We start from the raw sequence: 16,639 nt of genomic DNA on the forward strand, positions 1-16,639 counted from the left end.
AAATGATCTGTCCTCTAAAAGGCGGAACCCAATTAGCAGAGTGGTTATGTGAAAAGTATGATACAGATGTGTCCTGCTCTCCACATTTTGTAACATTTTCTAAATATGTTGAAATTTTTTATATGGTTTATTAAGGTTCATTTATGTGATTTAAGAATACATCATTTGCATATTTAATATAGACTGGCATTACCTAGGATCTCATTCTGTTCACGAACTATTTGTTTAAGAGAATACTTTAATAAATATATGAAAATTGACTACAAATTTTAGCTTTGGAGTTTGGAATATTCTTTTAGATTGTCTAAGACTATAATTTGAACATCTAGAAATTTCCTTTTATGAAAATTCAAGCATGGATCGGATGAATTTATGTTCTTATATTCATTTGGCAGATTTATGTTCTTAATTTCATTTGGTCAGGAAAGCTTGTTCTTCAGAACCTAGCAGTTGTTTGCCTTGGTCAGTCATATTCCAGAACACTAGAATCAAGCTTAGCCCGTGGGTTTCACAAGTGTTAAAGTCAGTGATAAGCTTCTTGAAGGCAGGAGTTGTCTTATTTATCTTTGTATGCCATATGATACCTTGATAAATAACTTCATTATCAAAGTGTACTTTGGTAATCTAATTAATATTTCTTACATTTCCATACACTGATATTTAATGAGCTTTTAGTAAATGAGATGAATATTTTTTAATGTTCAGCTTTATCAGGTAAGTTCCATTGTTTTCTTTATTTTATAGATGAAGTACCTGAGGTTATTTGGGTGTTTATCTTCTTTTATTTACTATATGTATATATACATATATATTATATGTATTATATATATATACACACACACATATTTATTTTTTATTTTATTTATTTTATTGAAAGTATTACAGATGTCCCCCTTTTTTCCCCACTGACCCCATCCTTCCCGCTCCCACTCCCCACCTGCCTTCCCCAGCCTAGTGTTCTTGTCCATTGGTTGTGCATATATGCATATAAGTTCTTTGGTTTATCTCTTCCCACCCCTCCTACCCCGTATACCTCTGAGGTTTGTCAGTCTGTTCCCTGCTTCCATGATTCTGGATCTCTTTTGGTCGACAGCTTATTTTGTTCATTATATTCCACAAATAAGTGAGATCATGTGGTACTTGTCTTTCTCTGACTGGCTTATTTTACTAAGCATAATACTCTCCAGGTCATTCTGTGTCTTCTCAAAGGGTAAGAGATCTTTCTTACAGCTGCATAGTATATTCCATTGTGTATATGTACCACAGCTTTTTTATCTACTCATCTACTGATGGACACTTGGGCTGTTTCCAGATCTTAGCAATTTTAAATAGTGCTGCTATGCACATGGGGGTACATATATTCTTTCTGATTGTTGTTTCAGGCTTCTTAGAATATATTCCTAGAAGTGGGATCACTGGGTCAAATGGCAGTTCCATTCTTAATTTTTTGAGGAAGCACCAAATTGTTTTCCATAGTGGCTGCACCAATCTGCATTCCCACCAGCAGTGTGCTAGAGTCCCCTTTTATCCACATCCTTGCCAGCATTCATTGATGGCCACCATACTGGCAGCTGTGCGGTGATATCTCATAGTCATTTTAATTTGCAGCTCTCTGATGATTACTGATGTTGAGCATTTTTTCATATGTCTCTTGGCCATCTGTATGTCCTGTTTGGAGAATTGTCCATTTAGGTCCTCTGCCCATTTTTTAGTTGGATTGTTTGTCTTCCTTTTGTTGAGTTGTATCAGTACTCTATATATTTTGGATATTAACCCCTTATCTGCTGTATTGTTGGCAAATGCGTTCTCCCAGAAAGTGGGTTCCCTTTTCATTTTGATGCTTGTTTCTTTTGCTGTGCAGAACCTTTTAAGTTTGATGTAGTCCCATTTATTAATTTTTTCCTTTGTTTCTCTTGCCCTAGGTGATGTGTCAGTGAAAATTTCACTACATATGATGTCTGAGATTTTTCTGCCTACATTTTCTTCTAGTATTTTTATGGTTCCACAGGTTACATTTAAGTCTTTTTCCATTAGAGTTCATTCTTGTGTATGGTGTAAGTTGGTGGTCTAGTTTCATTTTTTTGCATATAGCTGTCGAATTTTCCCAGCACCATTTATTGAAGAGACTGTTTTTTCTCCATTGTATGATCTGGCTTCCTTTGTCATATATTAATTGAGTGTATTGTGTTGGGTCAATTTCTGGGTTCTCTGTTCTGTTCCATTGATCTATTTGCTTGTTCTTGTGCCAGCACCAGGCTGTTTTGATTACAGTGGCTTTGTAGTATAACCTGGTATCTAGTATCGTGATCTCTCCTACTTTGTTGTTTTTTTTCAAAATTGCTATGGCTATTCAGGGTCTTTTATGGTTCCATATAAACTTTTGGAGTATTTGTTCTAGATCTGTGAAATATGCCATTGGTACTTTGATAGGGATTGCATTGAATCTGTAGATTACTTTGGGTAGTATGGACCTTTTAATGATGTTGATTTTCCCAATTCATGAACATGGTATACATTTCCACTTTTTTATATTTTCTTCACTTTCTTTTTTTCAATGTCTTGTAGTTTTCTGAGAACAGGTCTTTTACCTCCTTGGTTAAGTTTATTTCTAGGTATTTTATTTTTTGTTGCAGTGGTAAATGGGATTGGTTTTTTGTTTGTTTGTTTGTTTCCCTTTCTGAGTGTTCATTATTGGTGTATAAGAATGCCATAGATTTCTGGATGTTAATTTTGTATCCTGCTATTTTGCCTAATTCATTTATTAAAACCAGTAGGTTTTTGATAGAGTCTTTAGGGTTTTCTATGTAGAATATCATGTCATTGGCAAATGACAGTTTCACTTCCTCCTTTCCAATTTGGATCTGTTTTATTTTTTCTTCTTTTCTAATTGCTGTGGCTAAGACTTCTAGTACTCTGTTAAATGAGAGTGACAAAAGTGGGCATCCCTGTCTTATTCCTGTTCTTAAGGGAATGCTTTTAGTTTTTGCCCATTGAGTATGATGTTGGTTGTAGGTTTTCATATATGGCTTTATTATGTCAAGATATGATCCCTTTGTTCTCACATTGCTGAGTGTTTTTATCAGAAATGGGTGCTGGATTTTGTCGAATGCTTTTTCTGCATCTATTGATATGATCATATGTTTTTTATCTTTCATTTTGTTTACGTGGTGTATCACTTTTATTGATTTGTGAATATTATACCAGCCTTGCATCCCTGGAATGAATCCCACTTGATCACGGTGAATAATTTTTTTAGTGTATTGCTGGATCCAGTTTGCTAAATTTTTGTTAAGTATTTTGGCATCTATGTTCATCGGGAGTATTGGTCTGTAGTTTTTTTTCTTTGTACTGTCTTTATCTGGTTTTGGAATTAGGATTATCCTGGGTGCATAAAATGAGTTTGGAAGTCTTCTTTCTTGAAATTTTTGGAATAGTTTGAGGAGAATGGATGTTAGTTCTTTGAATGTTCAGTAAAACTTCGTGAAGCCATTTGGGCCTGGGTTTTTTTTTTTTTTTTTTTTTTCTGGGAGCTTCTTGATTACATCTTCGATTTCCTTAGTTGTTACTGATCTGTTCAAGTTTTCTTATTTGTCCTTTTGGGGAAATTTTAGAAAATTTTCCATATCTCCTAGATTGTCAATTTGTTGGCATATAATTGTTCATAGTAGTTTTTTAAAAATAATCCTTTGTATTTCTGTGGTGTCAGTTACTAATTTCTTCTCTTTCATTTCTAATTTTGGATATTTGGGTCTTCTCTCTGTTTCTTGGTAAGTCTGGCTAAAGGTTCATCATTTTGTTTATCTTTTGAAAGAACCAGCTCTTTGTTTCATTGATCTTTTGAATTGTTGTTGTTGTTTTTTTTTTGTTTTTGTTTTTTTAGTCTCTATGTCTTTTATTTCTGCTGTGACCTTCACTATTTCTTTCTTTCTACTTGCTCTGGGTTTTTCTTCTTGTTTACTTTCTAGTTCTTTAAGTTGTAGGGTTAGATAGTGAATTAGAAATTTTTCTTGTTTCTTGAGGTAGGCTTGTAGTGCTATGAACTTTCCTCTCAGGACTGCTTTCACTGCGTCCCATAGATTTTGTGTGGCTGTGTGTTCATTTTCATTGGTTTCCAGGAAGTTTTTAATTTCTTCCTTGATCTCCTTGGTGACCCATTCATTGTTTAATAATGTGCTATTTAGCCTCTATGTCTTTGAATGTTTTTGCTGTAATTGATTTCTAGTTTCATGCCATTGTGATCTGAGAAGATGCTCGATATGATTTCAGTCTTCTTGAACTTGTAGAGACTTAGTGTCCTAACATGTGGTCTGTCTTTGAGAATGTCCCATATGCACTTGTGAAGAATGTAAATTATGCAGTTTTGGGGTGTAAATATCCATTAAATCCATTTCATTTAGTGCTTCATTTAGAGTCTGTTTCCTTGTTAATTTTTTTGTCTAGACTCTAGAGGATCTATCCAGTGATGTCAGCGGGGTGTTGAAGTCCCCTGCTATGACTGTATTGCTGTTGATTTCTCCTTTGTAGTCCTCCAGAAGTTTTTTTTTTTTTTATCCTCACCCGAGGATATTTTTCCATTTTTTGTACAGATAGAGTGGGAGGGAGAGAGAGGAAGGGAGAGAGAGAGAGAAACATCGACGTAAAGGGACACATCGAGTGGCTGCCACCCGCACAACCAACCAGGGCCGGGGACAGACTGCAACCGAAGTACGTGCCCTTAGCGGGAACCGAACCCGGGTCTCTCCGGACCGCAGGCCGACGCTCAAACTGCTGGACCAAACTGGCCAGGGCCCTCCAGAAGTTTTTAAATATATTTTGGTGCTCCTATATTGGGTGCATATATGTTTACCAAGGTTATATCCTCCTGTTGGATAAATCCTTTCAATATTATGTAGTGGCCTTCTTTGTCTCTAGTTATGGCCTTCATTTTGAAGTCTATTTGATCAGGTATGAGTATTACTACCTCAGTTTTTAATTTTTTTTCCATTTGAAACTTTTTTTTCCATAGTGGTGTTTATCTTCTGTGGATTTTGTAAAGTTGAGTATTTTTTTCATTTTTGAATAGAACTTACAGCATTTCTAGAACTTAACCCTATAAAATACTCAATGTAAAGTGTTTATTGTACAGTTCAACAAAACACTATTTGCTGAACTAGAAACAATACAATGCCCATTATAGTAGGTCTAAATTTTTTTTTTAACTTTTCAGACATGGTGTTGTAAAGGGGATATTAAAGAAATGTATGGTAAATATTTGGTTGTATTTTGTATGTGGTTGATGATACACTATTTTGAATGTTTGCTGGTGATGATATTTTACTGGTAGTCTAATTGTAGAATTTACAGATGAGAGTTTTAAACTAGTGGTATTAACAGAGACGTCTCTATGGTCTTTGTGGATGGCCTTCAACTTGGGCAAGTTATTTTCCCTAGTTTAAGATTATTAAAATCCATTCTTGTTTTTTACTTTGAAGATATAGTTGAAGCTATGAAATGGGATTAAGTTGACCAATAGAAATGGAAAGAGAAAAGAGAAATAAAAGGAATGAGCATTGGGTGGTAACAGTGGTTGGAAGTAATGACAGTGATCTGCCATGGAAACCAAGGGGAACAGTTTTGAAGATGGGGTTGATAAAATTGAAGAGTAAAGATCATAGCAAACCTTACAGGGCATTTTTACCCTGTTGTGGGAGCTTAATGGTAGGGAGTTACGAGATAACGTGAAAAACCCTTGGCGCTTATTTATGTATTTGACAGTATTGTCACTATCCTCTATTGATTCATGTCTCAGAACCCCTTCAAGTATATGTAAGTATATAGTAGGTACTCCGTAAATAATTATGAAATGATGGTATAAAACATTAGCAATAACAATATAGCCCTTTAATGAGTTCCTGCCACATGCCAGCACTGTTGTACGCAGCTTTCTCACTTTAATTCTGCTACAACTCTCTGGGGCAGATACAGACAAGGAAAGTGAGACACACAGATTCCAAATGAGAACAGGTCCTCAAAGGACACTTTCATTTAGTCTCCTGTGCTGATGAGGGAAGGGAAGTATGCTATATATATTTTAATCCTCACCCAAGGATATGTTTTTCATTGATTCTAGAGAGAGAGGAGCATTGATGTGAGAGAGAAACATCCATTGGTTGCCTCCCACAACCTGGGTATGTGCCCTGGCCAGGAATCCAACGCATAACCCTTTGATGTACAGGATGACGCTCTAACCACTGACCCACACCAGCCAGAGCTGATACATATATTTTGTACATACTGTTACCAAATGGTTAATTTGGTATTTCACTTATTTAGTAAATGTTTGTTATTTTATTGACAGTATCGAATAATTGACGCATTACTTTAGTTAGCTTTGAACTACATCTTGAAATTCTTTGTCTGAGGTATATTAAGCCAGAAAGCAATGAGAGTAAGTGCTAGTTCTCTTACACTTACTGTAGTGACTTCCATTGCTCTTTGTTTTTAGTACTTAACTTGGAATTTCCTTGATAAACAGTTCACCTGTCACAACAAGAGAATTTGAGACTTCATAACCCATCGGTGCTGTTCTTAATAATTTACCCAGATCTGCATTGTCTATCTTAGTCACTCACATTATTCTCAGGATCTGGCTCTGGTTGCATTTTGGCTGTTTCCAGCAATCAAACCTAATTTCAGAAGATGAGGATTACTGAAAAAGCTAAAAGCTTTACAATTTGTAGTTTCAAGGCATAGAACAGAAATAAAGTCTCCTGACTAGGAGCCATCAAAATACCATCCTACTGTATTTGTGTAAGGAAGCCCTACTTAGAGACAAAGTACAACTTGGTCAGTATATGATATTTCAGAGTGTTTTGCAAACTCACTTAACAGGAAAAAGATGTAACTAAGGTATGATCCTGGTCACATTCTAGATGTTTGTTTATGCTTTAAATACATGTTCTTAGTGCTTATTCTGCATTTTATAACTCCCCTTCCACCTACTTGAAAAACAGCCATTTTTATGTTAATAATACAAATCTCAGTAAATATAGGGATTATTAGGATTCAGGATATATTGAATTATAAGGCAATATTTAGGTTACACTTTTGGGAAATTAAGCAATGAAATAATCCTGATTTAAATTTCATAGTAAATCAACAACTGGGAAGGAGCAATTTGGCACCAGGAGAAAACAGTAGGAATTAGCTGAGTGTTTTTTATTTTCATTATAGGAATATATTTAGGCAAAGAAATAGATTAGAAAAGCTGATAGCACTCTTAGCTATGAGGTCACATTTTTTAATTTTTATTTTATTTTATTTTTTTTTATCCTCACCTGAGGACATTTTTCCATTTTTGTTGAGACAGAGTGGGAGGTAGAGAGAGAGAGAGGGAGAGAGAAACATCAATGTGAAAGGGACACATTGAGTGGGTGCCACCCGCACGACCCAACCAAGGCCAGGGACAACTGCAACCGAGGTACATGCCCCTAGCGGGAACCGAACCCGGGTCTCTCTGGAATGAGGTCACATTTTTAAGTATTGTACGTTGTATAGTTGGTAACCAGCCTTACAACTTGTCATACTAATTTTGAGTCTTTTGTGCCTATGGGATAGGACTAAAAGCCTTAGAATATACTGAAATAATTTTTAATTTTGTATAATTCCATTTCTTTCTCAGTTCTATATTTTACAGTGAAGAGAGGACAATTAAATAGATAGCTGCGACTATAAGCGGTGAAACCTTAGCTAGTTGTAACGTGTAGCCTGATGTAATTTTCCTCAGCAGGAGGTGCTGGAGAGAGAAGCCCACCTGTCAGTGGTGTTTAACGTTGGAGGTGCTGATCATGCGCTGTGAGAGGCTCCCTGGGCCCTTGGCTCCGCGTCAGGTGATGAGGGAGTGGGAGGACGGAGAGTGAGAGAAACATGGACAGTGTCAGGGTGGGTTGTGAGAATATGGGAGACTTGGGATAAATATTTTTATGAAGGGAAGGCAATAAAAGAAATAAAACTAGTCTGTCTATACAAACTTTCCCTTGTTGCCTGTACTTTTCAGGGCTGTTATCTGCAACCACAAAGAGGGCATAGATCATAGTGTCTTTTCTTATTCTTTTTGAAAGCAGTCTTTTTAAATTTCTTACACTGTGCTCTCAACTCAAGCTATTTAAAAATCAGATATAGTTTCCAAGATCCAAAATGCAGCCTTGTGGTGTGTGGACAGACATTTGTTTGCCTATTTATTTCTGGTCAGTTCTAAAGTGGACCTAAACTACTCTTTTGTGTGTATGTGTGCTTATTTTTTAATATATTTAAATTTTTCAGTTCCAGTTGACCTGCAATATTTATTTTAGTTTCAGGGGTACAACCTCGTGACCTGAATTACTCTTGAATTAGCCATAGAATTGCATCCTCCTTTCTTCCTTTTCCCCACTCTTCCCTCTCTTTTAGATTCACCTTCAGTTATTGAGTCCAGAAAAGTTGCGAGGAGGTTGGAGTGTAACGGATAGTGTGGCCTTGCCTTGGAGATGACAGTGATTGTTAACTTTATCAAGTGATTACACCAGGCACTACTTTAAGTGCTTTCTTTATGACAGTCTTACGTAGCAAAAGTTCTTGTACTGTTCCCTCATAGCATGATGCTGTATTGACGCCCTCATTACATATTCGGGAACAGAACATTTAGCTGTGATCTTGTCAGAGACTTTCTGGGTTAACTTTATTAGCTGTGTATTAATTATGCATAAGGAGGAAATAACAGTAAGTTGATAAAGTTAAATTGATATTTTAAAAGGAGAGTTTTATCCCCCCCCACACACACACAAACACAAGGAGAAAAATACATGATCATGAAAAATGCTGAGACTAGAAACAACCTAGAGGTTCTATAGGTAGTTACATGTTATATACACAACGTTTTATCATGTTTCTGTCAGAATTAATAATGGACTATTATTGCTACCTGTAAAGATGCACTGAAAATGGTAAGTGAACAAAACCCCATAAATTTATATCCACACTGACAATTAAAATATAGATCTGTGTAGCACTTTACAACCAAGAAATGTGTCTCTCCATTAATACAACTTTGAGGAGCTGACAAAGAGCAGACAGAATGAGAAGAGGTGACGTGTGGAAAGCAGTGTTGACCAGTAGGGCAAAGGAAACAGGCAGTTTAGAAGAAGGGTTAGAATATAAGAATAACAAAAAGAAGGTCAATGGAAGGATTTTGGTCCTGTCAAATGTTCCAGGAGACCTTTAGGGGCAAAGCTCTGTGCCCTAGAAGTGGACATTTTCCCACAGAAACTGTAGGGCAGCATTTTCCCAAAGTGCTTTCAGCAAAATTGTTTATAAAGGTCTGTAATTGTTCCATGTAAATAAAAGTGTAGTGAAGGAGATTTGGGAAATTTAAGTTTCATAAAATTATGCGGGATTGTTTTGTGTAGAACAGGACAGCACCTTTACTGTAATGAGCATCTTCTAGGTGAGCAGCGTTTCATCAAGGCAGCTGCCTGAGACCAAAGCGCGGCTGTTCTTGTTCCGGGGACAGCTCCTGCAGGAGGCCCTTCGGAGACGCACTGCAGTGTTGCTGAGGGTGCGCCTGCCGTAGGTTACAGCGCCTCACAGGGAAGTTCCCAGCCTGAGGCATGGTCACATGTCCTGGCCATCTTTTCCTTTTGAATAAAAATTCATGAAGATAAATTCAGTGGCTAATCTAAAAGTAATCTTTGGTTTTCATATCAGAAGTATGCTATATGGAGAAGTGAAAATGGAGACTCTGCATTTGATTTGGGTTTAATCTGTTAGGATTTAAGATAAGCCTACTCTACATTTGTAAAGAAACAGCATATAGCTCTTTGCTGGTTTCAAGGACCTGGCAGGTGAACAAAAAGGATGAAGATTGTGTTTGTATTTAAGTACAACCTGATGGCATTCTCCATGTCTCCCCCTCACTCAGCCCCACTAGATTTCCTGCCCACCCCTCACTTCACAATTGCCCACCAGAGCCTGTGACTGCTTTCTGTCCTCAGGTCCTCCTCGGAGATCCCTGCATCACTCAGCTGTTTTCTGCCCCCCCCCCCCCAGGAGCACTTGCCTCTCTGGCCCCTGTCTCCGTGGTGTTGCCCTCACCTGGTGTTGGTCCTTCTCAGGCATTTCCAGTTGGCTGTGCAGGTCCCTGATGCCCGAGAGCTGTGTCGGATCCCCTTTTCCTCGTGTACTGTCTTCCTAGGTGGTTTCCTTCAGAGTTGTGACTCTTCATATCCTCTGCCTCGTGAGGACTTCCCAAATCTGTTTCTCCAGCTAAAAACCAACCATCGTGCTCCAGAGAGTTACCTGCTCGCACTTAAACGTCTTACAGATACCTCGGGCTCTGTGTCCCAGACCAATTCCTGATGCTGTCGTCTGCTTCCCAGCTCATCTTTACTCCCTCTTCTCTGTCTGCTGATGGCACCGCCACCTGTCCAGAGGTTTCCTCCCCAGTCTCTTACTCCACTGCTTTCGACTCTGCCACCACCTTGGTCCAGGCCACCATCTCTCTCACTTGGATGAGCACAGTTTCCTCTTCCCTGGTCTGCCCACTTTGCACCCACTCTTTGGTCGGTTATCTTTTTGAAATATCAGTCTGATCATGACATCCATTTTAAATATAGCTTTGTAATGGCTTCCCACTCACTACACAATTTAGAACAAAATCCAAACTCTTCATGGCCATAAAGGGACCTCCACAGTTTGGTCCTTCCCGTCCTCCTCCCTCATACTGTACAGTCTGCCCTGTACAGTCTGCCCTGTGCTCACTGTGCTGCAGGCACAGGGGCCTGTTCTCAGTCCCTCAAGCATGCTAACCTCGGAGAGGGGCAGCGGGGGGATGTGGGACTGGAGGCAGACGGGCAGGTGCAGAGACTCAGGAGCTGCAGACAAGAGAGAAGGAGGGAATGAAATGAACAGCTGGCAGAGGGAGAGGAGGGAACAGAGTTGAGAGATTTTTAAAACACTGGTGGTTAGAGGGAAAATGATTTACAAATTTCTTCTAGTTTGTAGAACTAGGAGATGGAAGTGTTCAGAGGGAATTTGGAGAGTACAGGTGAGGAGCCCATTTTAAGAGGAAAGGTGATTTCTTTTGAAATTATTGAGTTTGAGTTTGAAGTAATGATAGGATACATATTCATGATAAGTATGAGATGAGTAAAATAGGTAAGTATCCATAGTATTAGATATCCAGCCATTATGGTATATGTGACAATTAACGTACATTAGTTAAGACCTGGGGAAGACGTGCCGAGGAGAAGGACAACCAAGGACAGACCCTGGGGAACATACATGTTTAAGGAGATGCTAGTGGAAGAGAAGTCTCTACCAATATGACAGAGAGTGGTCAGAGAGGCAGGAAGACAACAGAACTGTCTTTCAAAGAGAAGGAAATAATAGCTCAGGCGTCACACACCATAGGAGCACCATGTTACTAATGGGAAGGGAATAATCCTTCCATCATAAGCTAACTAGTTTTCATAAGTGCTGACTGTACTTCCAACCCGAGCTAATTAGTCAAAGGATGGGAAAGGGTGCATGACATGTGGCTGTATCAGTTCAGTTTGATCAATGCCACCTCTGGAAAATCAATTCAGTACATCGATGTATTGGGATGGCAGTACATCGTCATATAAATATACTGTATCTTTATTATATACCATTTAATGAAATTGTAAAGCACTCTTATGCAGCTTGATTACCAATCATACTGTGACCATAGTGATAGTTAAGATTTTTTTTAAAGGGTAACATGTTTTACTGTAACGTGTAGTAGTATAGAAACGAGAGTTAAAGGAAGCTGTGCCATCTAGAGAAGGCAGATGTCCCCGGGACAGTCTCAGTTCAGTACCTGGTCCTTAGCTTTGGTCAGGCTGTGGGGGTGCATTTCATGTTAACCCAACTCATAAGATACTTTACCAGAAAGATGGAATGCCAATTAAGAAGACTATAGCAAAACACATAATTAGCAGACTAGCTATTCATACTTGTTGATATCTATGGGGAAAGTTTAGAATTGAGTGAAATATAAGCAGAAGGTTGTTTGGTAAATGTAAGCAGATAATTGCAGGGGAAGTTATCTGAATCATCTTACTCTGAAGGTGGGTAGAGAAAAGGTGCTTGTGCACAATATCCCCAGATCCAGATATTATAAATAAAAGTCAGCTGTCGGTGAGGGCCAGTGCCGAGGAGGCGGCGTGTAGGGAACCAAGAAAAGGAAGTCTCTAGTTCAGTGGTTCTCAACCTTCTTAATGCTGCGGCCCTTTAATGCAGTTCCTCATGTTGCATGTGGGCGGACCCGCCTGGAGACTGATAGAGGAGCGGTGTCTCAGTTCCTACGACCATCGGAAATCATGTGTTTTCCGATGGTCTTAGGCGACCCCCGTGAAGAGGTCATTCGACCCCCAAAGGGGTCACGACCCACAGGTTGAGAACCGCTGATCTAGTTGGAACAAGTGGCATTCCCCAAGCCTAATGACAAAAATGGACATCATTTCTTACTCGAAGGGAACCGGTTTGAGGGATTTGGAATGCTTTGTGTTAGTGAATAGTGTTTAGTGCAAATGGTTTTTGAAATGTATTAGAATGCTATAATAATTTTTCTTTGAACCTGCAGGTTCTCCTGAAAAGAAAATGGAACATTCATCCATGGATCAAGAAAATAGCTCTGCAAATCCTATGAAGAATAGAAAGACAAGTCCAGTATCTAAAGACCACAGGGCTGTAAAGAAAACCTCAGCGAGTTCGTCGGTACAGGGTCAAGTACAGAAGGGAAACGACGAGTCTGAAAGTGACTTTGAATCAGATCCCCCTTCTCCCAAGAGCAGTGAAGAGGAAGAGCCAGAGGATGAAGAAGTTCTTCAGGGAGAACAAGATTTCAATGATGATGATACCGAACCGGAGAATCTGGGTCATCGGCCTCTCCTCATGGACTCTGAAGATGAGGAAGAGGACGAGAAACATAGCTCTGACTCTGATTATGAACAGGCCAAAGCCAAGTACGGTGACGGGGGCCCCGCTTACAGAGACACATCCGGCAGCGGACCAATCCAAAACACGAATGTGACACCCCTGAGCCCAGCCCAGGCCCCCTCTGATGTTGGAGTGGCAACTCCCCAACAGGAGTTTGATGTGTTCGGTGCTGTCCCCTTTGCAGTGCCAGCTCGACAGCCCCAACTGGGGGAAAACGAGAAGAACCTCTCTCGACAGACCTGTTTTCCTACTGTGGGACTGGAGCGCGAGGAATTCGATGTGTTCACCAAGGCACCTTTCAGCAAGAGGGCGAATGCGCAGGATGGCCGTGCAGCGGGGCCGGAAGCACAGGCTCTCCCTGGTTGTCCCAAAAGTGTAGATATATTTGGCTGTACTCCATTTCAGCCCTTTCCCACTTCCACCGGTAAAAGTGATAGTCACGAGGACCTTTTTGGGCTTGTGCCCTTCGAGGAGATAACCGGGAGTCAGCAGCAGAAAGTCAAACAGCGTAGCTTGCAGAAACTGTCCTCTCGCCAAAGGCGCACAAAGCAGGACGTGTCCAAAAGTAACGGGAAGCGGCACCACGGCACCCCGAGCAGCGCGAAGAAGACGCTGAAGCCCCCGTTCCGCACCCCGGAGAGGGCCCGCAGGCACAAGAAGGTGGGCCGCCGAGACTCCCAGAGCAGCAACGAGTTTTTGACCATCTCAGACTCCAAGGAGAACATCAGCGTTGCGCTGACTGATGGGAAAGACAGAGGGAATGTCCTGCCTCCTGACGAGAGCCTGTTGGACCCCTTTGGGGCCAAACCCTTCCATCCCCCAGACCTGCCCTGGCACCCTTCACATCCGGGCCTGAGCGACATCTGTACTGACCACAACCCCGTGCTGCCTGGGCGGCCAAGACCCAATTCCCTCCATGGGTCATTCCACAGTGCAGATGCGCTGAAAATGGACGATTTCGGTGCTGTGCCCTTCACAGAGCTGGTGGTGCAAAGCATCACTTCACCTCAGCCCCAGCAGCCCCAGGCAGTTGAGTTAGACCCATTTGGTGCTGCTCCATTTCCTTCTAAACAGTAGATGCTTCGATGGACTCTAGCTGTTAACTCGTTTCAAAAAGTATGAATAGTTTTATGAATTTGAAAGAAAATGTATTTGTATAGCTCTTTATAGCATTCATTCTTACAGGTCAATCAGAATAGGTGTTTTTTAAATAAACCAAATAGCAAACGGGTGTGTCTCCACAGGGTAGGAACTTGGTGTCTCTTCCACACAGGAAGAGGGAGCCGAATCGGAAGCTCTGACGGTGGGTTCAGACAGCAGCACAGAGATGCAGGGCCAGCGTGTGGCGTTCGCAGTGCAGCCACTGGAGGGGGCTGGAGAGCTGTGCTGCTATTTTTATGCCAGAATGTCACTTTTTGTGCATATCCAGGCTCATTCCAGAACCCAGCATTAAAGCCAAGGTTGTCTGTACGTATATAGGTTGCACTTGTGGATTTTTTAAAGGTCACTTCTCATTTCCACACAGTAAAACGGAATCCTTTTCTCATAAAATATTAGAAAGCTATCATCTGGAGAATGCAGAGATTTTAGTCCTTGTACCTTTCTCTACAAAGCAGAGCCAGAAGTAACTATTGTGCCTAAAACTTTCATTTTTAAAAACAAGTGCCATTAATATGGAATATCTACATAGAAGCCTGGAACAAAAACTTGAGATATCTGACGTGTGCAAAATGTATAAGAAAAAATGATATGGGAGAAAAAGCAGTACTTGAAGAACATCTAGTATTCTGCTTTTTAATGACTTCTTGCTCAAAAATTTTATCATGTCCCTAATAAAGGAGATTATTGGAAAACTGGGACTGAGGATAAGGGTTATATAGAATTTTTATTTCAGGAAAAAAATATGTAGCTGAAATCCTGAGTTTTTTAAAAGATGTTTACAATGTAAAATCATGTTGCATTTAGTAACATACTTGATTAAATCACCACCTTCACCAAATGTTCCTCAAGTCATGAGCGACAGTGATTTTCGTTAGGTTTGGGGGTGGAGTGGTTGTGGTGAAGTGCACAGAACAGGGAAAGCCACAGGCCTTACGGGCAGGACGGACCCTGCTGTGAGTACCTCTGCACTGAGAGACGAGATCTGAAAACGGCCGTAAGGCATCAGATGATGAGGGACTAGTGTCTTAACTCCGTTCATTGATTATGTCTTTAGTGAATGAACCCAGCTACCAAATTGCCTTTTTTTAACGCCACAAATCCTAATTAGAAACTTGAGATTTTATAGAAATTGTCTGATGAGAAATTGCATATATGAATCAATGTGAATACAGTATCTGTGCTTATGTCTTCAAGTATTTAAAGTTATAATTGACTGTCCTTCCCTATCAAATGAACAATGAGCAGTTTCTAGGACTGATAAAGCTATTTACAAAGAGTGGAAACCCTTTTCAGCTGGCACTCCCCTTGATTACTATATTTTAAATTAATTCTTTGAACCCAATTAAAGTGTATTTTATGAGTAATCTTATTAGAATCTCTTAATTATAGTGTCCCTATTGGGATGAGCTGTTTGCTTGCTTTCACAGTTCTAAACTTGGAAAGAAGCAATATATATGTAACTATACCATATATTCCTTTTTATTGCTTCTCTTTTCTACTTTAAGATGGAAACAGATTGGTGGACACACAGGGAAGCAGTATGTGAAGCACAGTGAGTGGAGGCAGACCAAACATCCCATCACGGCTTACGAGCTGTGCCTGGGAGCCTGGCTGCACCGGTACTTGTCCTGTGCCAAAGGCAAATACTTTGTTTGCACCTTTTTTTTGTCTGATTCTCAGGTTGATTAATACTGCTAATGCAAATGCTTAAGTAGAGGTTCTTTAAAACTTTACAAAGTAGATTCAAGGGATACTTTCTTATAAAAGTGGAGAGTTGATTACATATAGTAAATTCATGAAGTACAGTAGGTTTGTATCAAACAGAAGAATTTTTTTTTTCTTTTTAATGAAAATCTGTTGGTTGATGTGTACACAGTAATGCTTCTTTGACTATTTTAGTCCTTGGCCTTGGTCTCACTGCTAGACCTCATGAGCTTTGTAATTTAGAAGGGGTAGTGCATAAATTAGTGTGGTCTCTAAGGACTTGCTTACACTTGCTTTTCATCAACACACTGAATATTTTTAAATGACTTAGACTCTGGCTTATAATGTTGGGTAAATTATAAAGTTGGATAAACAACTTTGACATTGTTTAAAATACTCACATTAGTATGTTTCTTGTATCACAGCCCAGTGACTTTCCTCTTTACAGATTATAGCTCAGAGGAAACACAGGATTCATCAGGGGACTGGGTGGGATAGAAATGGGAGACTTCTTTGTGTTGAAGTAGAGGCATTTCCCCAAGCAGTACAGGATGAGGGTTGCTTTCCATTTGCAGTCATCTGCTCCCACTACTGTTAGGATGTAGGTCACTCCATACAGCTGATGCCCAGGTCATTCTCTTATGAGAATTATGAGAATAAAGCTCCCAAGGCATGTGAAAAAGTTTAACATATACTTGGCACACAGCACTCAGTAATAGTTTGGCTCTATTATGGGATGGTCCAATTCTTATTTAAAGAAAGAAAGTTGAAAAGAAATTATTTTCCTATTATTAATCAG

The 16,639-nt window shown here is 39.8% G+C and overlaps 1 protein-coding gene across 3 annotated transcripts in view; it reads left to right on the forward strand.

Annotated features, from left to right (window-relative positions):
- Window positions 1–14,067, forward strand: part of BMP2K (BMP2 inducible kinase) — a 127,096-nt gene extending 113,029 nt beyond the window's left edge. For all 3 annotated transcript variants that reach the window (XM_036260447.1, XM_036260457.1, XM_036260468.1), the window contains one exon: window positions 12,620–14,067. In XM_036260447.1, the coding sequence (XP_036116340.1) occupies window positions 12,620–14,052 (1,433 nt within the window). In that variant the 3' untranslated portion in view covers window positions 14,053–14,067. The remainder of the gene's footprint in view (window positions 1–12,619) is intronic.
- Window positions 14,068–16,639: the final 2,572 nt, after the last annotated feature.

The sequence above is a fragment of the Molossus molossus genome, unplaced genomic scaffold (genome assembly GCF_014108415.1).
Source record: "Molossus molossus isolate mMolMol1 unplaced genomic scaffold, mMolMol1.p scaffold_m16_p_1, whole genome shotgun sequence".
NCBI lineage: Eukaryota > Metazoa > Chordata > Mammalia > Chiroptera > Molossidae > Molossus > Molossus molossus.